This window comes from Sminthopsis crassicaudata, chromosome 1 (assembly GCF_048593235.1).
Source record: "Sminthopsis crassicaudata isolate SCR6 chromosome 1, ASM4859323v1, whole genome shotgun sequence".
Classification (NCBI taxonomy): Eukaryota; Metazoa; Chordata; class Mammalia; order Dasyuromorphia; family Dasyuridae; genus Sminthopsis; species Sminthopsis crassicaudata.
Genome location: NC_133617.1, coordinates 415,526,324 through 415,552,314, shown reverse-complemented (window position 1 = coordinate 415,552,314; position 25,991 = coordinate 415,526,324). Strand labels below are relative to the sequence as shown.

The following is a 25,991-nucleotide window of genomic DNA, read 5'->3' as shown; positions in this document are numbered from 1 at the left end:
AATTGTAGGTGTTTCAACATTATCATTTTTTGTTTATCTTCCTCTTCCTGTTGCCAAAGTAGTATTTTTTTATGATCAAGTTCTTTTTGTTGTTGTTTGCTCATTTTCCCAGTTTATTCCTTAACATTTATTTTATTATTATTATTATTATTATGAGACAGTTACAGTTAAGTGATCATACACTAGATTTTGAACTTGGGTCCTTTTGACTTCAGGGACAATGCTCTATCTAGCTGCCCCCTATTTCTTAACTTTCAACTTTATTTTAAAGTTGGGCTCTAATTACCTAAAGAGGAAGAGGATATATAGACCCAAGCTACAAGCTTTTTTTTATTCTGCTTTTTCACAGCTGATACTTAGGGTTTGTAAGTTTTCAATGCTTCCAAGATGATGTGACAGAGAGAGAGAGATGTAGGGACTGCTCTCTTGGTTTGTGCTTTGGTCTTTATATCCATAAAGGTCCCCTGCTCCCTTACAGCCACAAATGTTTAGAGCCCTTGTTCCTTTGCAACCATAAGCACAAGCACTTCCCCTCCAACCTAGAACTGAGACCTGGAAGTAGATATAGACAAGGCAGTTTTGAACACCTGATCCTGTATTCATTTCTAGCACTGGAGTCCCTTGTAATCCCTTTCTGACATGTATTCTAAGCTCCTTACTATCTCTGGGCTAAGAACTTCCAAAATGCTGGTAGTGCTATTACCACCACTTCCAAGGCCCACTGTTTTTTTTTTTTTTTTTTTTTTTTTAAAGAAGAAAAGAAAATATTTATTTAAATATCTACTTTGTGCCACTGAGCTAAATGGTAGGGATACAACAGAAAAGCAAAATCATCCCTCTGCTCAAGGAGCTTACTTTTTTTTTTTTTTTTATTCATTTTTCCAAATTATCCCCTCCCTCCCTCCACTCCCTCCCCCCCCCCCCATGACAGGTAATCCCATACATTTTACATGTGTTACAATATAACCTAGATACAATATATGTGTGTAAATACCATTTTCTTGTTGCACATTAATTATTAGCTTCCGAAGGTATAAGTAACCTGGGTAGATATACAGTAGTGCTAACAATTTACATTCACTTCCCAGTGTTCCTTCTCTGGGTGCAGTTATTTCTGTCCATCATTGATCAACTGGAAGTGAGTTGGATCTTCTCTATGTTGAAGATTTCCACTTCCATCAGAATACATCCTCATACAGTATTGTTGTTGAAGTGTATAGTGATCTTCTGGTTCTGCTCATTTCACTCAGCAACAGTTGATGTAAATCTCTCCAAGCCTCTCTGTATTCCTCCTGCTGGTCATTTCTTACAGAGCAATAATATTCCATAACCTTCATATACCACAATTTACCCAACCATTCTCCAATTGATGGACATCCATTCATCTTCCAGTTTCTAGCTACAACAAAAAGAGCTGCCACAAACATTTTGGCACATACAGGTCCCTTTCCGCTCTTTAGTATTTCTTTGGGATATAGACCCAGTAGTAGTACTACTGGGTCAAAGGGTATGCACAGTTTGACAACTTTTTCAAGGCCCACTGTTTTTATCGCCACTGTATCCACTTCAGGCAACCAATGTCATAAATCTTTGCTTCTAATTTTCTGAGTTATCTTGGACTAGAAAAATGTCTCACTCCCAGTCTTTTGTTAGCTATGCTGCTTTAGATTTTTATTTGAGGCATTTGTTTTAAAGTTGTTTGAAGGAAAATGTTGGAAAAGCTAGGCTGTAGTGCTTCCTCTAATATGTCATCTTGATCCTGAAAGATGAAGATTTTTAATTGTAGTTTTAGTACCAGAAGGGATCTCAAAAGGGATATTCTTATCTTGTCTAAACCTTTCATTTTAATGATGAGGAAACTGAAGTCCAGTAGTGAAATATTTGAGGTCACATAGGTGGTAGCAGATGGAGTATTTGAAATCATCATTTCAAATTCCTGCACCATTAAATAAGAATTCATTATACTATCCTGCCCTACTCTATCAGTGATTTAATTTTTGCTTTTGAGAAAATTTCTTAATCATAATTGTAATGGTCCCCCTAGTCTTTCTATCCTGTGCTAGATACTGCTACATTTTAGAATAAACAAAAATAAGGTCATATGACTAGAAGCTAGTGACCAGGATTGAGAAAAATGAAATGTGTGCTATACAAAGTTGATTAAAAACAAAACAACAAAAACAAACAGAAAACTAAGTATGTTTAGCCAAGAGAAGAGAGTTAAGGAGAAATGTGATAGCCATCTCAGATATTTTAGCTAAAAATAATATTAGATGTTTTTGTTCTTGACTGAAGTGGACAAATATTAGCAAGAAGAGGAAATGGAAGATATTGGTTTATAGTCAAATGTAAGGGAAAGCTTTCTAACTATTAAAACTGTTCAAAAATGGAATAGGCTACTTCAGGAAGATATGGGTCCCTAATTGTGGGAGATCTTCAAGTAGAATCAGTATGATCTCTTCTTATGAACATGGGAAAAGGAATTTCTCATTCAACTATGAATGAATATGATACTTTTGAGGTTCCTTCCAATTCAGAGATTGTGTGTATTAATTATTTTTTTTTAAAATACCCCTTTTGGAGAGACTTACATGAACTGATGTTGAAGGAAATGAACAGAATCAGGAGATCATTATACACTTCAACAATACTATATGACGATCAAATCTGATAGAAGTGGCTCTCTTCAACAATGAGATATGAACCAAATCAGTTCCAATTGTCCAATAATGGAGAGAACCAGCTACATCCAACGAAAGCACTATGGGAAATGAGTGTGGACCACAACATAGCATTTCCACTCCTTCTGTTTTTGTCTGCTTGCATTTTTTATTTCCTTCTCAGGTTATTTTTACCTTATTTCTAAGTCCGATTTTTCTTGTGCAGCAAGATAATTGTATAAATATATATACATATATTGCATTTATTTAAAGTATATATTGCATTTAACATATACTTTTAACATATTTAACATGTATGGGACTACCTGCCATCTAGGGGAGGGGATGGGGGGGAAGGAGGGGAAAAGTTGGAACAGAAGGCTTTGCAAGGGTCAATGCTGAAAAATTACCCATGCATGTATCTTGTAAATAAAAAGTTATAATAAAAAAAGAAAAATATCCTTTTAATCCAGATTGTCAGAAGTTTTTAAGAGAGACTAACCCTTTACATGTTAATTTGTTTATTTTAACTTTTGGAAAAGAAATTCTCTATTAAATGAACCATAATTATATTCTAGTCTTACAATAGATAATATTGAACAAACTCTTAATTTTTTTAATGACTCATTGAGATCATTATGAACATTTTATTATTGAAAAGAATTATTGTGTTAATGAAAGATTCAACTAAATGCCCTTCAGGATCATTTCTGGCTCTTAAGATTCTACAAACCTTTGTTTTGATGTTGAAAAGTAGGATGGTGTGGATCATAAAATTGTAATTATTGTGATATAAGATGTTTTTAGCATCTGCTGAAATTTAAAGAACTTCTCTTCCATACCTTTTCTTTTATTAAATATTTGTATGCTTGTTTCTAGGTTATTCCTTATTTTGTACCCTGAAGAATGCTAGAAAGCTGAGTTGAGATACATAAGAATTTAACTAAAACTAGGCTTTTTAATGAATGTAACTGATATTTAATCACTATGTTCATCTACATGTATGTAGTTAGGTTTTGACATTTAAAATTTTTTTTTCTTTTCCTCACCAAGAATGATAAAATAGTAGAACAGCAACTTCTTGTTAACCAGCTGAATGAAGAACTCATGAAACTTAACATGTCCATAGCCTCTGTATCTAAAGGAACTTGTGGAGATGGACCAGATACAAAGATATCAGAAAAGAGGCCATACACTGTGCCACTTGATAATAGTTTTGGACACTATATTTATGTCCCAACATGGCCAGATGCCCGAAAGGTAAAGTCTGAATATGTTTCTTACACTTTACTATATATTGTTTGTATGTATGTAATATATATATATATATATATACACACACATATTTTTACATATGAATTACACACCCACAAGAATATACATATTCATTTATAAAAATACTTGCACAAATATATGTATTTTATATATATATATATATATATATATACATATATATATATATATATATATATACATATATATATATATATCTGGTAGCATATTGGGTAGATCCTCAGTGGTAGAATATGGATAAGAATTTTACAAGATGTGGAAGTATAGATGGGTTTTGTTCTACATCATGGAAGGGGAATACCTGTATTGATGAACTGAACCTGAATATGTCAGACCTTAAATGCCTATATAATGGAATATTTCTTGATTGTTATTTGCACACTTGCTAGAATTTTACTTCATATGATAAACTTTCATTAAGTTAATGCTTCTAAAATAGTCTGCAGTCTAAAATAGCCTAAAGGGCTCTATAAATGTCAACTATTTAATATGGATGAAAAGTCTAAGAGACCAAGTTTTGGGGTAATTAATTTACTTGCTGATAATTATTAATTATTAAACAGGTGTAAGTGAGTTTATGTTAACTGTTTGTTGTTGGGGATGGTGGGTGAATCACTTTAAGGTCCACACAAGCCCTCCTATGTATTCACTTGATCGAGTGGTAGCTGGATTTCGAACCCGAAGTCAGATGCTATTGGGTCACATAGAAGAACAAGATGAAGTCCTTCATTGTGAGTTTTCTGATAACAGTGATGAAGAAGATACAGAAAATCAAGAAAAACCTGGATATCGGTATAGTAAAAAATATAGATTTGATAGTAGTGGTATTATATATTAAATATATGTAAATAACATTTTTCCTTTATATGTAATAGGATTTTTTTTGTGGATTGTTTTAAAAGAGTGATAAATACATTAATGTAGGTAATCTCAGAAAACTCTTCCTGATATTTTAAACTGTTGAAGCTGTTTAGCACAACTTTTCTAGGACACTTTGTATATCATGTGGCCAGTGTTCATTGGTATATAAATGAACTCAAATCATCACTTTTCATGAGAATCTAAAAGAAGAAAATCTCCTGAGGAGCATATATGTAAGTGGGATGGAATTTCACTTTTTTAAAACCAAGGTTACATAACCTCAGATCATTTTGTGTATGGTTTCTAAAACTTAATTCCTTTCTAGATGGCTTGGAAGCAAACTCAACAAACTAAGCAAAGGAATGCCAAAACTGATAACAAAAGGGACAGTACCTTCATATTGTATGATGAAGTAACTTTGTTGAAAAGTCGCAGTGCTTTTATTTTTTCAGCATGATGGAGGAAATATTTTTAATAGTTTATTGAAAATTATAGGTACTTTATAATAACCATATATCATCCCTAAAATCTGGTTGCCTATGTTAGTTATATACTTTTTATATGAGTATTTTAAAATATCCATAATAGTTTATTTAATATGTTTTATTTATTTAGATTTAGACTCAGTGAAAATAGCTTCCTAACAACAACATTTTAAGGGTCTATATCACTGATTATCCAAGTGTTGCTTTAGCTTTATTGTTTCCAGTTTTAACTAATTCAGACACATGCATTTTTTTCATTTTCATGTGGAAATCTGTTGGGAGATTTTCTCCTCACAGGAGACTGTTATTGTATCATTGTTTTAGTTTTTTTTAAAGAGATCATATCCATACGATTAGAATTATACATTTCTCAACTTTCCTGTCGCCCACAGTGCTAAATACAGAATAACAAATAATAGGTGAAGTTCATTAACTATGTGGTTTTTGTTGGGGGAGGAAAGTGCAGTTAATGGGATTGGAGCTACAAATTAAGGCAAAGATTTTATCTTATCAAGATAAATACTATTCCTTTTTTGTCTTTGTATTCCTGGAACCTAACACTGTGCTTGGCACATAGTAGTTATTTCACAGTGCTTGTTGATTGATCCATTGATTTTTTTTTTTTTTTTTTTTTGAAGAAGAGGAGGAGATAGGGAGTAAGAACATGTTCTTAATGCCTTAGGATAGCAGAACTAGTAAATCCTAAAGAATTTAATGCCAAAGGAGTAACCTTTTTTATTAGAGGAATAATAATATCAACTAAATCTCTTCTTTAAGCTAATGCCTTCTGATAAGAGCTAATTTTGGAGGCAGATGTATGTTAAAGTTATCTTTGTTCTTCAACTTATTTTAGAACATCTAGAAATCTTAGATGGATTCGAAAGCCAACCTCTATTTGTTCTCTTCTGGACATGAGTGATGTTCCAAATCAAAAACAACAGTCAAGTTTGCAGAATGAAGGCCCACAACCTACAGAAAGTATATCAGGTAATGGGGACATTTACAACTGATATTATGATTTTTCAAATCTTTAATTTCTGGTTTATGAAGTATTGCTATGAAGTAGAAATTCTATGAGATTGATAGAAAAGGAAAATTAAAAGGCTAGGGTTTCTGCTTACCATAACTTTTTCCTTTATGCTATCAACTTGAACTCCATTTCTAATTCTTTGTGATCCTTTTTTTTTTTTTTAAACCATTGATCAAAACATTTTTTCACTGGGATCATTTATATCTAGACAAAAGCCAAAATCCCTTCAGATCAAATCTCTCAAAGAAAGTTTCTGTAAACATTAATTTATCCCTTGGATTGTCTATGGTTATGATCTCTTAACAGAAAATTTGTTTGTAAAGCTTTTCACGGCAGCTATTTTTATACTTTGTGGGCAGGAATAGTACCATATTTATCTTTGTAAAACCCCTAAATGCAGTATACTTAGTAGGTGGTCAATTTACATTTGTTGAATAAACAATACATCACTTTATTTTAGAATACCCTTATAATTTCACACCAGTGATGTAATTGACTTTGATCAGAGAGAGACTAGATCCTTCATTAGGCTTGTGTGCTTATATTTTTGTGTATTAAACTTGAATTAGTTCTTTTCTTTTAAGGCAATGTTTTTAATATTGATTCAGTGCCCTTATTTATCTAGGTGATATAGTAAATCAATTGTAAAACAGGTTTTGATCACTTGTAATGAGTTTGTTACACTGTAACTATATCAAAGTGACATTGATATTAAATTTGTTTTGAGTGTAGTTTTCATTATAGTTTGATAGTTCAACTCAGCAAACATGTATTTAGACATCACAAAGTATATAGTACTATTCTGGGGGAAAAGAAGAACAGCTTAATCCTTGCCCTCTAGAATCTTACAGTCTGATAATGAGGACATGATATATACACAAATAAGTATTATACAAAATATATATAGCATGTGATGGGGGCATTTGAAGAGATCCCAGCAAAGTATCAAAAAACAAAAACCAAAAAACAACCAAAAAAAAAAGCCTAAAAGTGGAAAAATTCACTTTCAGTTTTAGTAGAGGAGGGAATGAGTGAATTAGGGAATCTTTTATAAAGTAGCTGATACAAGAGTTGTGCCTTAAAGAAGAAAAGAATTGCAACAGGTGAAGATAAGAAACAAATGCCTTTTGAATGGGGGAAAGCTTGAAATATATTCATAGAGGCAGAAAAGGATAGGATAAAATTGAGGGATGTCTAGTAGTGCAATTTATTTTGAATAAAATGTATGGGAAAGGGAAGAGAATAAACTAAAGCTAGAAAGGTAGGTGGGAGACAGATTGTGAAGGCATGATCACAAGTATTTTGGCCTTTTAGGCCAAATGTGTCAAATTCAGTGGCCTGTAAAATTCCTAAAGGCAGCTGAAACCACATTAAAATGTAATTGAGAAATGTTTACAAAATATATGAAAAAAACAATACAATGTTAACATGAAATTTTTAAATTCAGTGTGAACCCTCTGGCATCCATTTAGTTTTGAATTTGAGGCAGTATGAAGCCACTGAGAAGGTTTTTTGACTATGCTGGTGACATGGTAAAAGTTGTATCTTAGGAAGCTTAATTTGAGAGATGTTTGAAGAATAGACTGGAAAGGAAAGAGTGAAGAGACCAGAGGCTATTTTCATATATGATTAAAGTATGATAACTGTAAGGAAAATGGGGTAGTGGAGGAGGGAACTGAACCCATTGTCTATCATATAGTTTTCTTTTTTATTAAAATATTCATTTTTATTTTAAACAGAACACCTTAATTTGTCATTGAATTAAATTCAATGCCTTTCAAGATTCATTAGATGTTGAGTATACTCCCTTTCTCTTCGTTTGCAGAAGAGCTTTGCACTAAAAACATTTTAACATAGACTAGTCTCTTAAATTTACTATTATTGCATAGTTCCTCCTTATCTTTGCCTTCATTTTCTCCTTGGATTTCTCCTTTTTTTCCTTTTCATTCTTTTCTATCACTAATAATTGTCCCTTGACCTATTTATTAACAAGGAGAGCCTAGATGGCGTAAGTTAGGCTAATAATTTAAGAATATTTTAGGCAGATATTCCTGTTTCAAACTAGACAGTTCCAAAATAGTCTTTCCCTGCTAATCCTAACTTATCCATTTTTCTTGATTTCTAGTCACCTAGACCTAAAACGTCTGTCATCTTGACTTTTTTCCTCTATGTTACCTTCTTTATTCATTCAGTTACCAAGTCCTGGTGATTTCTTTCTCCACAATATTATCTCTCACATTTGTATTTCTCTCCTTCCTTTCCACTGCTTCACCCTAGTTCAGGCCCTCCTGACTTCCTTCCTACCAGAATGATTCAAAATGGCTTTAGACTGACAGTTAGAAAGCCAATTATATCTCCTTTCTATCCATCTTTATTAGAGCTGCCATTTTAACATATGTCTGATAACATCACATTTTTGCTCAAAAACACTCATACTTCTGAGAATTACAGGATCAAAGATCTAGAACCAAAAGGATGTCAGAGACTTTATTCCATGCTCTTTATTTTACAAATGAGGAAACAAGCCTAGAGAGATGAAATGATGATTCAACCCCAAGATCATTCCACACTCAGTAACAGAATCAGAATTTGAACCCCCAAGTCTTCTGACTATAAAGTCCTCCTTTCCAAGATGCCATTTTCAACTGTTATTGATTCTTAATTGATTAGAGAAGATAAAATACAAATACTTGGCTTAGAACTGATTCTTTTTGATTATTTGACTTTGACCTATATTTCCAGACTTTTTTCCATATCATTTCTTGTCATGCATGCTGTATTCTTATAAAATTGGTCAATCAAACATTTATTAAAATGCTAAATCGCTAGTTTCCTTATTTATTTATTTATTTTCCCTGAGGCTGGGGTTAAGTGACTTGCCCAGGGTCACATAGCTAAGAAGTGTTAAGTGTCCGAGATCAGATTTGAACTCGGGTCCTCCTGAACTCAGGGCTGGCGCTCTATCCACTGCGCCACTTAGATGCCCCCACTAGTTTCTTTATTTAACCCTATACTCATCACCTCTATATTTACACTTCCCCTCCCATGGTTATTAATTTATTAAATGTTAAATCCCATGGCTTTTTCTCAGTTATTATCATCCTTGACTTTTTCCCCCTTTTCTCTCTTTTTTTTTGTGCAACTTTTGGCACTGTTGATAAATTGAATTGAATTGAACATGTATTAAATGTTCATTATATATATATATATGTATATATATATATATATATATATATATATATGCCATTTTTTGAGTGCTAGGGAAAACAGTTGCTTACATTCTAATAGAGCTATGATTTTTCTTTTCTTTCTTAAAATGTATTTGTATATTTTTAAATGATAGCTTTTTATTTTCAAAATATATGAAGATAGTTTTCAACATTCACTCTTGCAAAACTCTTGTGTTCCAAATTTCTCTCCCTCGCCTTTCCCCACCCCACCTCCCCAGACAGCAAGCAGTCCAATATAGGTTAAACATGTGCAATTCTTATAAACATACCTTCTCCACATTCATTGTGTTACACAAGACAAATCAGATGAAAAAGGGAAAAAATGATAAAGAAAACAAAAAGCAAGTAAACAACAAAAAGGTGAAAATACTTATGTTGTGATCCACATTCAGTCTCCCCAGTCCTACCTCTGGGTGTAGATAGCTCTCTCCATCACAAAACCATTCAAATTGGTCAGAATTGCCTTGCATTTGAAGAGTCACGTCCATCAGAGTTAATTATACATAATCTTACTATGTTCAATGATCTCCTGATTCTATTCACTTTAGTTAGCATCAGTTCATGTACCAGGCCTTTCTGAAGTCATCCTCCTGTTGATTGTTTATTATAGAACAATAATGTTCCATAACACTCATATACTTTCAGCCTTTCCCCAACTGATGGCCATTCACTCAGTTTCTAGCTTCTTAGGGCTATGATTTTTTGAAGTAGGAGCTGTGGAATATTTTTTGATAATGGTTTGCCACGCGACCCAGAGATTTATGATGAATCAGTGAGAGGATGGAGAAGACAGATCACATCCCACCTCTTTTGTCTATAGCTAACACTGAGCTTGTTAGCAAGGTAGAACTATCTTCTTTCCCCCTTTAAGAAACATCCCACTCTGTCCCCTCCCTCCTACTGCTAGCCTTCAAGCCTTCTACTTGTGGCAAGAAAAACTCCCTGTAGTGTCCTTTCTCACCGTGACCTTGTAGCTGCAGCAGATAGCAACTCTCCCCCCTCAATCTCATGTTTTGTTCTGTTTTGTTTTAATGCAAAAGAATGAATATGGCAGTATAAGCAAATATAGATAGGTTGTGATTATATATATATTTTTCCCTATATATCTTATCCCTTCCAAACTTTGCTATTTCTATTGAGGGAATCACTGACCACTAACCATATAGTCACACAAGTTTGCAAACTCAGCATTATCCTCACTTTACCTTTTTCCACATACTTTGTCAGTTGCCTAAGCTTGTCTTTGTTCTCTCTCTGGCATCTCCTTCTTAGATTCTCATCTCTTCTACTCAGAGTCACCACTTTAGATTAGTGCCTCATCCTCTCTCTTCTGTCTACTCCAATAGTTTTCCATTGTGTTCTTCCTACTTCAAGTCTCTCCCAATCTTTTCTCCACAGACCTACCAAGATACAAAGGAAAGGGCAAGTCTAATTATGTCACTGTTCTACTTAGAGGAGTCCATTGGCTCCTTTCTATAGGCCCTAAGATCAAATAGTATTCCATCTTTGCTCCATTCTTCTTAAATTTCTGTTTTATGTTTTAGAATGTATTTATAATGGCATAGTATTACATCATGTAATTTGTAAATAAGTAAATATGCACAGTTTAGGGAGGTGTTCAGAAATTTTTTCAGAAATTTATTTACATATATATAGTCTTAAAATTTTTGGAACTATAGGGGACAGCTGGGTGGTACAGTGAATAGAGCCCTGAAGTCAAGAGGACCTGAGTTCAGATCTGGCCTCAGACATTTAATACTTCCTATGTGTGTGACCCTGGGCAAGTCACTTAACCCCAATTGCCTCAGCAAAAAAAGAAAAAAAATTGGAATTATACTAGGAGACAACATATACACAAGTAAATATTGTCCAAGGATGACATATACACAGGTAAATATTGTCCAAGGATGATTGGAGAGAGTTTGGAGGTGCTTAAAATGGCAGGATTCATAAAAGGCTTCATTTAAGATGTGGCACCTAAACAGAAGTTCAGAGGAGAAAAGGAATGTTAATAAGTGGAGGAGAAAAGAGAATTCCCCATGCAGACAATGGGGAGCAGTCTGTGTAAAGACCCACAGAACCGAGAAATGCTAGCATGAGATCAGTTTGGCTAGAATATAGATTACATGAGGCAGATCAATGTAAATTAAAGTCACAAAATCCTGAGAGTTGGAAGAAGGAACCTCAATGATAGTTTTAATATATGAATGAAACGAATCTCCATTATCCCCTATTCTACAAATGATCAGGGTAGCTTGGTGATAGAACAGATAAGAGTATGGGACCAGGGAACTCTCATTTTCCTGAGTTTAAATCTGGCCTCAGATACTTGCTTCTTGTGTGATCCTGAGCAAGTAATTTCACCCTATTTGGCCCTAGTCTGACTCTTTGTGACCCTCTTTGAGGTTTCCTTGATAAAGATGCAGGAGTGGTTTGCCATCTCCTCCTCTATTCTTTTTACTGATAAAGAAACTGATGCAAATGGGTTAAGTCATCTAGGGTTACAGCTGAGGCCAGATTTAAACTCAGGAAAAAGAATCTTTTTGACTCAAGGACCAGCATTTTATCCACTGTACCACATAACTGCCCTAGAATAATGTTATGAAAATATAAATTTCAACTATATCATTCCTCTGATCAAGAAACTTTAGTAGCTCTTCATTGTTTATAGGAGAAAATATAAAACTCCTTAGCTTGATATTGTTCTCTGCTGTTCCCTTGTAACCTTGTCAGTGTTACTTGGCTCATGCAACATGCCATTCCTCATGGCCAGAATATATCCTTTCTTAAGTTAAATTATTGAAATCTATGAAACCTCCCTACTTCCTTCTGCCCAAAGTAGTCTCTTTTCTGCAAGGTTTCTTAAAATACTTTTTATTTCTCATTTGCTCTAATCATTTTCTTCCTCTCCTCTTCTTCCCTCCCTCCCACTTCTCCCTTCTCTCTTTATATATGTATTGTGAGTATATTTAGTTGTTTCTTATTTTACTATTAGATTATCATTTCCTTGCAGGTAAGATCATGTCATTTTTTTTCTTTTTTGTATTATTCTCAGCACAGTGCTGAGCATTGCATGAACTAGGTGCTAATAAATGTTTGAACTGAATTCTGCTTATTTCATATTTTTAGGTATAAAGGTTGAATGTCTTCAGGAAAGTCAGGTATTAAACTTGCAAAAATTAAAGAATTCAGAACTCAGACTCACAGAAGCTAAGCAAAAAATGAGAGAACTTACAATCAATATCAAGATGAAAGAAGAGCTCATTAAAGAATTAATTAAAACAGGTAATAATTTCTTATAAGACAACTCGTAAGGAACAATGTTTTTGTTAATATAGTACTTTTGCTTTTTCAATATCTTCTGCAAGCTTATTATGATCAAACTCAGTAGAACGTAAAATCAAAAAGCAAACAAATTGATATTTCTCACATCCTGAAATGTATCCTCCTTGGGTAATGAAAAAAAAAAACCCCAACTCATTTGGTAATCATATCTCACAGAGTATTTGACAATTCATACCTTTAGGCTCCCAATTTCTACTGAAAAGAGAAATAAGCCTTTTCTTCTGTTCCTTGGGACTGGGATTGGTCATTACAGTTGATCACAGTTCAGCTGCCTTTTTATGCTCTCTTCATTTAACTTATTTTAGTCACCAAGTATGATTTCACTTCGTTCTGCTGCATTATTTCCGATGTTTATTTAGTTAAACTCTTCATATTTGCTGTTTCTAATAAAACAATACTATCCTATGGCAATCATATACTTTAAACCATTCTTCAGCTAGTGGTTATCCCATTTTATTTCCAAAAGAATAAATAAATAACCTCAAAATCAACTGAGAAAAGCAGAAATAGTAAATGCATCTTTTTCAGATCATGATGCAATAAAAATTACATGTAATAAAGAACCAAGGATAAAATAGATCAAAAATTGATTGGAAACTAATCTAATCCTGAAGAATGAGTGAGTGAAACTACTAATCATAGACACAATTGATAATTTCATCCAAGAGAATGACAATATTGAGACAACATACCAAAATTTATGGGATGAAGCCAAAGCAGTTCTTAGGGAAAATTTATATATTTATTAATTTTACTTGAATAAAATAAAGAAAAGATCAACAAATTGGCCATGCAACTAAAAAAGCTAGAAAAAAGAACAAATTTAAAACTCTCAATTAAATACCAAACTTAAAATTCTGAAAATAAAAGGGGAGATAAATAAAATCAAAAGTAAGAAAACTATTGAACTAATAAACAAACTTAAGAGTTGGTTTAATGGGAAAAAAACAACAAAATAGATAAACCTTTAGTTAATTTGATTAAAAAAAGAAAAGAAAATCAAAAAGAAGAAAATAAATTGCTAGTTTCCACCAATGAAGAAGAAATTAAAACAATAATTAGGTGTTATTTTGCCAGTAAATCTAATAATCTAAGTGAAATGAATGAATACTTACAAAAATATAGATTACCTAGATTAACAGAGGAGCAAGTAAGTTACTTAAATAGTCCTATTTTAGGAAAAGAAATCGAACAAGCTGTTCATCAACTCCTTAAGAAAAAAATCTCCAGTGCCAGAAGGATTTACAATTCTCCCAAATATTTAAAGAACAATTAATTCCAATATTATGAAAACTATTTGGAAAAAAAGGAAAAGGAGTCCTATCAAATTCCTTTTATGACACAGATATGGTACTGATACCTAAACCAAGTAGGGTCAAAACAGAGAAAGAAAATAAGCCCATTTGAATATTGGTGCAAAAATCTTTAAATAAAATTTTAGCAAAGAGATCACAGCATGTTATCACTAGGATAATATACCATGACCTAGTAGATTTATATCAGGAATGCAGGGCTAGTTCAATATTAGGAAAACTATTAGCATAATTGACTATATCAGTAACCAAACTAACAAAAATCATAAAATTATCTCAATAGATGCAGAAGCAGCATTTGGCAAAATCCTAACATCTGTTTTTGTTAAAAACACTGAAGTTCATAGGAATAAGTGGCGTTTTCCTTAAAATGATTAGTGCATGTATTTAAAATCATCAGCAATGGCAGAAATTAGATATGGATCCACACTTAATACTATATACCAAGATAAGATCAAAATGGGTCCATGATTTAGGCATAAAGAATGAGATCATAAATAGATTAAAGGAACAGAGAATAGTCTACCTCTCAGACCTGTGGAGGAGGAAGAAATTTATGACCAGAAGAGAGCTAGAGATCATTATCGATCACAAAATAGAAAATTTTGATTACATCAAACTAAAAAGTTTTTGTACAAACAAAACTAATGCAAATAAGATTAGAAGGGAAGTAACAAATTGGGAAAATATTTTTACACTTAAAGGTTCTGATAAAGGTCTCATTTCCAAAATTATAGAGAACTGACCCTAATTTATAAGAAATCAAATCATTCTCCAATTGATAAATGGTCTAAGGATATGAACAGACAATTCTCAGATGATGAAATTGAAATAATATCCACTCATATGAGTGTTCCAAATCACTACTGATCAGAGAAATTCAAATTAAGACAACTCTGAGATACCACTACTTACCTGTCAGATTGGCTAAGATGATAGGAACAAATAATGATGAATGTTGGAGGGAATGTGGGAAAACTGGGACACTAATACATTGTTGGTGGAGCTGTGAAAGAATCCAGCCATTCTGGAGAGCAATCTGGAATTATGCCCAAAAAGTTATCAAACTGTGCATACCCTTTGATCCAGCAGTGCTACTACTGGGCTTATATCCCAAAGAAATACTAAAGAGCGGAAAGGGACCTGTATGTGCCAAAATGTTTGTGGTAGCCCTTTTCGTAGTGGCTAGAAACTGGAAAATGAATGTATGTCCATCAATTGGAGAATGGTTGGGTAAATTATGGTATATGAAGGCTATGGAATATTATTGCTCTGTAAGAAATGACCAGCAGGATGAATTCAGAAAGGTTTGGAGAGACTTACATGAACTGATGCTAAGTGAAATGAACAGAACCAGAAGATCACTGTACACTTCAGCAACAATGCTGTATGAAGATGTATTCTGATGGAAGTGGATATCTTCAACATAAAGAAGATCCAACTCACTTCCAGTTAATCAATGATGGACAGAAACAACTACACCCAGAGAAGGAACACTGGGAAATGAATGTAAATTGTTAGCATTATTGTCTATCTACCGAGGTTACTTATACCATCGGAATCTAATACTTAACGTGCAACAAGAAAATTGGATTTACACACATATATTATATCTAGGTTATACTTGTAACACATGTAAAATGTATGGGATTGCCTGTCATCTAGGGGAGGGAGTAGAGGGAGGGAAGGGAAAATTTGGAAAAATGAATACAAGGGATAATGTTATAAAAAAAAATATTTAACGAAAAAAATAAAATAAAATAAAATCATCAGCAAACATCATATGTGATGAGTGTAAATTAAAACCATTCCCAATAAGATCAGGAGTATGAAACAAGGTTGCCCACTATCACCATTACTATTCAATATTGTATTAGAAATGGTAGCTTTAGCAATAAGAGAATAAAAAGAAATTAAAGAAATTAGAGTAAGTAATGAGGAAACAAATTAAAAATTATCACTTTTTGCTGATGATATGATGGTATACTTAGACAATCCTAGAGATTCAACTATAAAAACCTTCTAAAAATAATTCACAACTTCAGCAAAGTTGCAGAATACAAAATAAATCCATATAAAACATCAGCATTTATATATGTTACCAGCAAAGTTCAGCAGCGAGAAATTCCACTTAAAATAATTGTAGATAATATAAACTATTTGGGAATCTATCTGCCAAGAAAGTCAGGAATTATATGAACACAATTACAAAACATTTTTCACACAAGTAGTCAGATTTAAACAATTGCAGAACTTGGCAAATGCAGAACTTTTCCTTTAGTCCTAGACCATTTTGAGGTATATGTTTAGTTGCAGAATTTTTAGGTAAAAAAGAAATGGACATTTTAGCTACTTTTCTCATAATTCCAAATTATTTTATAGAACATTTGGACTAATTTATAGCTCTACAAAGTGAATTGTGAGCCTTTCATTTTATAACACCATTAACATTTATTGTTTCTGTTTTTTATCATCTTTGCCACTTTGATGAGAGTGATAAGAAAGTCCAAAGTTGTTTTTATTTTCTTTTCTCTTACAATGATTTGGAACATTTTTCCAGATAATTTTTGAAAGTTTACATTTTTCTTTTGAAAATTGTTTATATTCTTTAACCACATATGTTACAAAATGGCTCTTGTTCTGTTATTTTTTTAATTTCTTAATATTTCTAGGATATCAAACTTTTGTCATGTATTTGTGGAAATTTTTTCCCCTATACTTTTCTTTTTTTTCTCCTTCTATTTTTCCTCTCATTGATTTTGTTCATGTAAAAGATTTTTCATTTTCTATGATTAAAATTACATATTTTATCTTTTGTGATGATCACTATCCTTTAAGAATTTCCCCCATCCATATTATATTACTGTAAGGATGCGGTTCCCGCAAAACAAAAAAAAGGGAATTGTAAGGGCCCTTTAAATGGGCGGGCAGTGCAAAAGGAGATTTGAGTAGCCCAGAAATAATCTCTGGATATAGGACTGCCCTGTGGGTGGGATCTTGGCCATATTGAGATACCTTTGTAATGGGTGACGGCTCTCTCGCTGATTGGCTGTGTGTGTGACCTCACAAGCCCTTTATAGGCCACTGCAGACAGCAGTCGCTCTCTTTAACCTGGCGCTCTTTAACCTGGCTCCCTAGCTTGGGGTAGCCAAGCCAAGCCAAGCTGATGGATAGCCCAGAGAGGTAAGGAGTTTGGTAGTGAACACGTGGATCTTCAGACCAGGTGTTCACTAGGGAACTAACAAGTCAGGGCATTATGTGAGTAGGTATAATAAAGGCTTTTAAGATTACACATGGCTGTTCTTGAGCGTGCTACTGGTTATTAAACTACTATTCAAGAAATTGTGGCACTTCAACAACAATGCTGTATGAAGATATATTCTGATGGAAGTGGATATCTTCAACATAAAGAATGATGGACAGAAACAACTACACCCAGAGAAGGAACACTGGGAAGTGAATGTAAATTGTTTAGCACTACTGTCTATCTACCCAGGTTGCTTATACCTTCAGAATCTAATACTTAACGTGCAACAAGAAAATTGGATTTATACACATATATTGTATCTAGGTTATACTGTAACACAAGTAAAATGTATGGGATTGCCTGTCATCGAGGGGAGGGAGTAGAGGGAGGGAGGAGAAAATTTGGAAAAATGAATACAAGGGATAATGTTATAAAAAATTACTCATACATTAAAAAAAAAAAAAGAAAGAAAGAAAGAAAGAAAGAGATGGTGGCCAGAGACCTTTGAAGACCTCAGAGGAGGAGAGCCGGGTAGAGTTGACACTGCAAAGGTCAGTGGTCAAAGGTACTCTGTTGGGCATAGGACAGACTAGTAATTGTTACTGCCAGGAGAGCATGTTACATACTACCATCTTTCATTCTCCATTAATTCTTTTTTGATTTTTTTATATTTAGGTTATGTTTTCATTTCAAATTTATTGTGAAATATGTAGAATTTGCATAGATATTCATTAGTCACATTGAACTATGATTTTCTTTCTTTGCTTTATCCCTTTGTATATTGGCTTATAAATTAGGATCTTGAATTGTCACTTAAAAATGACTTTGCAGTTTTTTTTAATTATGAACAATTTTGTGGAATATATATATATATATATATATATATATATATATATACATATATATATATATATATATATATATATATATATTTTGTAAATTTATTTAAACTAAGTTTTTTTTTCTTTGGTGGTTCATTTAGGATTTGTTGGCTTCTTTTTGAAACTACATTATTTAGGATTATATTTAGAACAATTTTGTTAATTTGAATAATTTATATGTATGTTGATTATCATTCATTTCCTTTAAGTTCTCAGTTTAGCTTGATATGTAATTGTTGTTTCTATTTTTTTTCCTCTGTTCATTCTGAATTCACCTTGATTTTGTTGTTGTTCCCCTATACAAAGAGCCATTTTTTGTAATAAAAATATTTTTTAAAAAAGGAGGAAGGAAAAGCAATTTGGCTTTTGGCATATAAGTGCCAGAAAATTTTGAAAGTCAGTGCTTTACAAATAAATTGACTTCTTGAACTGAAAACCCTTTTCATTCCCCCCCCCCATAATTTCCTTTGACATTTTTAACTTTGTTTTTCTAAATGAATTTTTTTATTATTTAACTTACTTCTATACAGTTTACAATCTATATTTTAATCAGTGTGGCATTAAACCTATATATTATTTCGGTAATAATTGTCAACTTTTATCTATTTCATTTATAAGTTTGGTATTCATTATTTTAATTTTTTCTATATTTTATTCATTGAAATGAATTCTACAAATGAATTTTGAGTCATTTTAAAATTTCTTTTTATTAAGGTAATGATGCCAAAGCTGTAAGTAAACAGTATTCTCTGAAAGTAACAAAACTGGCACATGAAGCAGAACAGGCTAAAGTGGAACTAACTGAAACACAGAAGCAGCTACAGGAGCTGGAAAACAAGGATCTGAGGGATGTTGCTTTGAAGCTGAGATTACAGAAGGAGTTCCGGAAAAAGATGGATGCAGCAAAACTAAAAGTGCAGGTAATCTGATTGTAATTGGCTACCAATTGATTATGCAAAGTAGTTTAACCCTTATAGCTAAGTATTTTTCTTTTGGGAAAAAAGTGGGGTTGGTAAGATTTTATTGTCCTACTAGAACAACAAGAAGCAATAAGGGAATTTGAATGATTTTTTCTTTTGTGTTTTTTAAATCTTAATTTGTTAGTAAATGTTAGTAAATTTATAATCTTAGTAAATGTATGTGCATGTATAAATGTATTTTTAAACAAACCCTATTTAGCAGTTGATAAGAATACTGACTTGACAAAAATAACCCCCTTTTACCAACAAGCCCTAGAATTTAGCTTGCTGGTGCTTTCTTCTGGCCTCTAACCATTACCCCCCTTTTTTCTATACCTGGATTCCCTTACCTGTTTTGGCTTTGGGGAAAGGACACAGGCCTTTCCCACACACACACTTTAAGGTATTTTAAAGTATTTCACTTTAGGAAAACATGTGGCATAATTTTTTAAAAAGTTATTTTATTGAGGCTTTTTCCCCCACCAAAGTAATTGACTCATAAGAGAACCTTCTCTGTAACAAATAGAAACTGTTAAGTTAAACTGACTAATCAGGACTGAATATGACTGCATATGCAACATTAATAGCTGTAGTTCCCCATCTCTCCCCTGAGAAGAAAAAATTGTATTTTATCATTTATCTTCTGAGACCAAAACCAGTCATCAAGGCAAGGCAACACACAGTATGACTTCCTCAAAGGCCTTTGCCTTCTTTTGTTGCCCAGTGCTTAGCATAATACCTGGCATATAGTAGGCACTTAATAAAAGCCATGCACAATGCTAAGTGTTTGAGATGCCAAAAAAAGGGCAAAAGCAATCCCTACCATTAAGGAACCCACAGTATAAAAACATCTCTGTATATACACAGTATATATAGTGTTAAGTGGGAGATAATCTTAAAGGGAAGACACTGGCATTTACATAATGCTTTAAGATTTGGAAAATGTACATACATTATCTCATTTGATTTTATTAACAACCTTTCAAGCAAGCTAAATGCTATTATTATCCCCATTTTGTAGATAAGTAGACTAAGTCTAAGGCTTGTTGTCTGTCTCTTGTTCTAATTTGATTTTTTTTCTCTTGATGAATCCTTACAAATATCTCCATGTTTTTCTGAATTCCTCTTCTTCCTCATTTCTTTTGGTGCAGTAAGGCAGACATAATAACATATCATATTTAATACTGATTCATAAACCACCATTTATCCAAACATTCCCCATTCAGTGAGCACACCTACTTTTTTTTTTTAATTTTAAAAAAATTACTGACCAAAAAGTGGTGCTTTGAATAAATAGCTAGTAAGAGACTTCTTTCTGAATATATACACAAGTAGACATGGGTGAAGGCCACACAGTAGAGAGGTAACAATGAAGAAGAAGGGTGTCTGGAGCATTATGAACAGAAACTGAGGGCAACACTCTGCCAAAGACATGAACTATCAAATTTTTAAAATTTATTGGGATTACATTACAAATTGGGAAGGTAAATGTGAGGGAGGGAAACAAGGGAATAGAGAATAGTGTGAGATGTGCCCAGGATCCAATCAAGGACTAATGATGAAAAGAATGTGACCCCTGTTGTCTCAATAAGAGAAGACCTAAAGCAGAGTGATGACTAGGAGGAAGGGAAAGTATTGAAAAGGGTAAGGATAAAGAAGGAGCTTTTCTTTGGTAGTGGGAAAGGATTCCACTAATGAATTCTATTAATAGAGATGTTCTGTGAAAGGAGATGGAGAATTTGCACAGGTATGCCCTGGGGTATTTGGCGCTTAAAAAGATCACTCATCATACCTTGAAAAAGGGGTAAGGAAAATGTAATTCATGAGGAAAACTGGCACCTTGGCGAGTGGGAAGGTGAGGTAAGATTTTTCAAGCAAATGAAGAAAAGAAGGCATTTAGAGGGAGGGTATAAATTAGTTGTGGGCTATATATTTAGGGACAGCAGTGGTGGAGGTTCCCTACCATAAGTCAGTATTCTCTCTGATACCTGCCAGAATTGGCATTGTTCTAGGAGTAAGGTACAATGGAAAGGTGGAATCCATGGAATCCACCTCTATCAAATAGCAGTAGAAACTGCCTACTGGGAAGAGCCCAGAAGAGATACCTTGGAAATTTTGATTTCATGAGGAATACAGAGAAAAGAGACTAGATAATTACAGGAGTCATGACCAAATCAAGATTTATAGTAGATAGAGAGGATGAGTAAAAGTGAGAGAAATCTTAGGAAAGGGAGCCAAAAATGAAATTAAAATACCAATGTACAAGACTAGTTGAAAGGGGAAAAGATGGAGAGGAAATTTATTAAGAGAAAAAAAGGCGGGATAATTGTATAACTAGAAAAAACAGGAAAGAAAAAGGAACAAAAAAGCAAAACCTCAAAGGGAAAGGAATAACAAATAGGAGTGGGGTGGAAGGATTAAAATGATAGAGATCCAGTGGAAGTATGGCTACCTTAAAAAAATTAGGATTTTGGACAAAAAATCCTAACTTAATAAACAAATGGAGGAAAATATAACTTTCATAACTTTAATGGAATGAGTTAAACAATCCAATAAAATGGAAAAAAAGTGACAGATTAGATAAGGAAAAATAAACCCTCTACAATCTGTTGTTTATGAGAAACACATTTTTAAAACAGACATTCACATAATAAAACTGAAGCAATGGGGGAAAAATTACTGTATCATGTGAATCCAAGAAAGCAGGAGCAGGAGTTACAAGTCTTGCTATCTGATAAAGCAAAACCAAACATTCAAAAAATAAGAGATAAACAAGGATATGGTAAAAAGAACTATAGACAAAAAAAACCAAACCAAAATCAATATTAACTTAATACACTTCAAATATCTTGGTATTCAGATTTATAAAGGAAATGTCTGAGCTACAAGACATGAACAGTAATATACTAGTGATAGGAGATTTCAGTATCTTTGTCTCAGTTTTGAGACAGATAAACAAAAGAGAAACGTGGAACTGAACAAATTATTGGAGAAACTAGTTGTTTAAATTCTTAAGAGTAGAGTTAAGATGGTAGTGTGAAACCAGGAAGCTGCTCAAGCTCTCCCAGTTTCTCTCAAAATATAAAACCAAGCCTCTGAACAGAATCTGATGGAATGAAACCATTCTCAAGCTCAAGACAGACTGGAAAACTTAATAAAGGTCAGTCTCACTCGGGTGAAAAGGCTGTTCATCCCCGGTTGGATAGTCTCTGGGAAAGCTGGTGAGAGGATCTTAAATCAACAGCAAATCATTAGCTAAGACCCTCGCTCCTAGCTCAGCAGAGGAGCACAGCAGGGGCTCCCAGCTCAGAAGGCAAACTCTGGGAAACCAGGCTCTTTGCTTAAAAAGGCAGGCAAAAGCTACCCCTGCAAACACGATGGGGCTCTGTGCTCAAAGCCAAGGCTCAGAGGCTGCACAGGAAGCTGGGGACAGTGCCCTCTATGCCCCAGGAGCAGAGCTCAAAAATCAAAGTAAAAAAAGAGTTATTATACCAAAAGAAAAGGAAAGAAAATGAGCAAGAAACAGAAAAGAACCTTGACCCTAAAAAGCTACTATGGTGACAGAACAGATAGTCAGAAGAAGGTAGAATGTCCATGGAAGAAATCTCAAAGAGTGATATGAATTTATCAAAAGCCCAAAGAGGCTTCTTAGAAGTGTTCATTAAAGACTTTAAAAGACAAATAAGAGAGATACAAGAAAAATGAGAGAGGAAATGATAGGCATGAGAGAGTTGGCGGCTTGGAAAAGGAAGGGAAAAAATTGTCCAGAGAAAATGATTCCTTAAAAAGGAGAATTAACCAAATGGAAATAGAGATAAAAACTAACTGAAGAAAATAACACATTAAAAACTAGAACAGGGTAAATGGAAGCTAATGATTCTGTGAGACATCAAGAATCAGTCAAACTAAAAAGAATGAAAAAATGGAAGGAAATGAGAAATACCTCATTGGAAAAACAGCTGACCTGGAAAATAGATCCAGAAGAGACAATTTAAAAATTATTGGCCTTACCTAAAAACCATGACCAAAAAAGAGCCTGGATAGCATTCTGTAAGAGATTAAGAAAAACTGCATTGTCAGAAACTTGATCTCAACAGTTTTGGCTCATTCAGTTGAGTATAGAAATTTATCTAACCCTATAAAGAAATAGGAGGAAAAAGGGGAAAGAAAAGGGAGGAACAGGATAGAATGGAAGACAGAAACATTAGGAAAAAAGGTAAGAGAAAGGGGGGAAGTAGTGGTGATAGGAGATAAGGTATTGGGAGGAGTAGGTAAAAAAAAAAAAGACAAGGACAGGATGGAAAGAAAGAACAAAAGTATATACAGAGGAGAAAATAAGGTGGAGGGAAATAGATAACTGTGAATGTGAAGGGGTGAATTCTCCTATAAAATGGAAGCAAATAGCAGAACAAATTAAAAAATTCTTAAAACATCATCTTAATGCGATAGAAAAAGACTATGTATTATTCGCAGGACTACCTGAAACTTTTTTTTTAATTATTTTTTTTATATTATCCCTTGTATTTATTTTTCCAAATTATCCCCTCCCTCCCTCCACTCCCTCCCCCCGATGACAGGCAATCCCATACATTTTACATGTGTTACAATATAACCTAGATACAATATATGTGTGTAAATACCATTTTCTTGTTGCACATTAAGTATTAGCTTCCGAAGGTATAAGGAACCTGGGTAGATAGACAGTAGTACTAACAATTTACATTCACTTCCCAGTGTTCCTTTCTGGGTGTAGTTATTTCTGTCCATCATTGATCAATTGGAAGTGAGTTGGATCTTCTTTATGTTGAAGATTTCCACTTCCATCAGAACACATATTCATACAGTATTGTTGTTGAAGTGTATAGTGATCTTCTGGTTCTGCTCATTTCACTCAGCAACAGTTGATTTAAGTCTCTCCAAGCCTCTCTGTATTCCTCCAGCTGGTCATTTCTTACAGAGCAATAATATTCCATAACCTTCATATACCACAATTTACCCAACCATTCTCCAATTGATGGACATCCATTCATCTTCCAGTTTCTAGCTATAACAAAAAGAGCTGCCACAAACATTTTGGCACATACAGATCCCTTTCCGCTCTTTAGTATTTCTTTGGGATATAGACCCAGTAGTAGTACTGCTGGGTCAAAGGGTATGCACAGTTTGATAACTTTTTGGGCATAGTTCCAAATTGCTCTCCAGAATGGCTGGATTCTTTCACAACTCCACCAACATTCATCATTATTTGTTCCTTTCATCTTAGCTAATCTGACACTACCTGAAACTTTTACAAACAATGATCATGTATTAATGCATTGAGATAATGCAAAGAAATGTAAAAGATAGTATAGCATATAACATTTATAGACTCAATCAATAACAATGTTATTAAGGGACCACAAATAAAAGAAAGGCCTAAATGAAAACCTAAATAATGAGTAGGTCAAAGAACAAATCATAGAAACAGTAATAATGTAAAAAATTATAATGATGCAACTGTGCCAAAAGTTTCAGGAGGCAGCTAAAGCTGTCCTCAGCAGAAATCTTATTTCTACGAACATGCATTAACAAAACAGAAAAATAAGATTAATGATGTACATAATCCATGAAAAATTGGGAAGCCAAGAAATAAACAAATCTACAATAAGCACAGGAGAGGAAATATTAAAAATATATGGAGAAATAGATAAATTGGAAATGAAAATCCTTGGATAAATTATAAGTAAAACTAAAAATCGAGTTATTTGAAAAGACTAATAAAGTTAATTAAGCTTTAGCTAATATCATTAAAAGATAATTCCCATTAAAAGGGGAAAAATAAAATCAGTAAAATACCAAATGAGTATGGTTGAAATTACAACAAAACCTGAAGAAATTAAAAGAAAAAAACATTATGTGCTGTTTATATGTTAATAAAACCCCAAACAAAAGAAAGAGAAATACCTTAAAAAACATAAAAAGCCAGTCATTTTTAAGAAGCTTCAATAAATAAATCTTCCTTCTTTCCTTTCCCCTTTCCCTATCTTTCTTCCCTCTTCAAAGAAATAAGGTACAATTTTAAATAGCTGGAATAATATTCAGTGTTCATAGCTAAACCTTATACCAATAAAATAAAAATGACAAGACTACTAAAGTTAATATGTGCTTTTAATGCATTACCAATCAGATTACTAAAGGAATACTTTATATAGAACTTGATAAAAAATATAGCAAAATTTATTTGGAAAGACAAAAAATCTATAATGTTTAAGGTAAATGATGAAAAAATTAGGGACAGAGAGGAAATAAAACCTCTATACTTTAGTCTATATTATAAAGCAGCAGTCATCAAAACCATCCTGTACTAGTTTAAAAAATAGAGAGATCCATGAAATAGATTAGATGAGGGAAAATCAGAAACAGTGAAACTTAACAACCCAATGTTTGATAAAATAGAAAACAAATTGCCTAGGAAAAAATTCCTTATTTGATTAAAAAACTCTGGGGAAAATGGAACACAGTCTGCAGATATTAAATATATACCCACATCTTACAACATATTCTACCATATATTCTAAATGAATACATAGGTTTAAAGTTCATAACATTAAAAAAAAAATTAGAGACCAACAGGATGAATACAGAGAGGCTTGGAGAGACTTACATCAACTGATGCTGAGTAAAATGAGCAGAACTAGGAGATCATTA

At 33.2% G+C, this 25,991-nt stretch overlaps 1 protein-coding gene across 3 annotated transcripts in view; it reads left to right on the top strand.

Annotated features, from left to right (window-relative positions):
• Nucleotides 1–25,991, top strand: part of KIF27 (kinesin family member 27) — a 111,846-nt gene that overhangs the window by 43,287 nt on the left and 42,568 nt on the right. For all 3 annotated transcript variants that reach the window (XM_074280155.1, XM_074280154.1, XM_074280156.1), the window contains 5 exons: nucleotides 3,714–3,920; nucleotides 4,576–4,745; nucleotides 6,153–6,286; nucleotides 12,689–12,844; nucleotides 19,060–19,265. In XM_074280155.1, coding sequence (XP_074136256.1) covers nucleotides 3,714–3,920; nucleotides 4,576–4,745; nucleotides 6,153–6,286; nucleotides 12,689–12,844; nucleotides 19,060–19,265 — 873 coding nt within the window. The remainder of the gene's footprint in view (nucleotides 1–3,713; nucleotides 3,921–4,575; nucleotides 4,746–6,152; nucleotides 6,287–12,688; nucleotides 12,845–19,059; nucleotides 19,266–25,991) is intronic.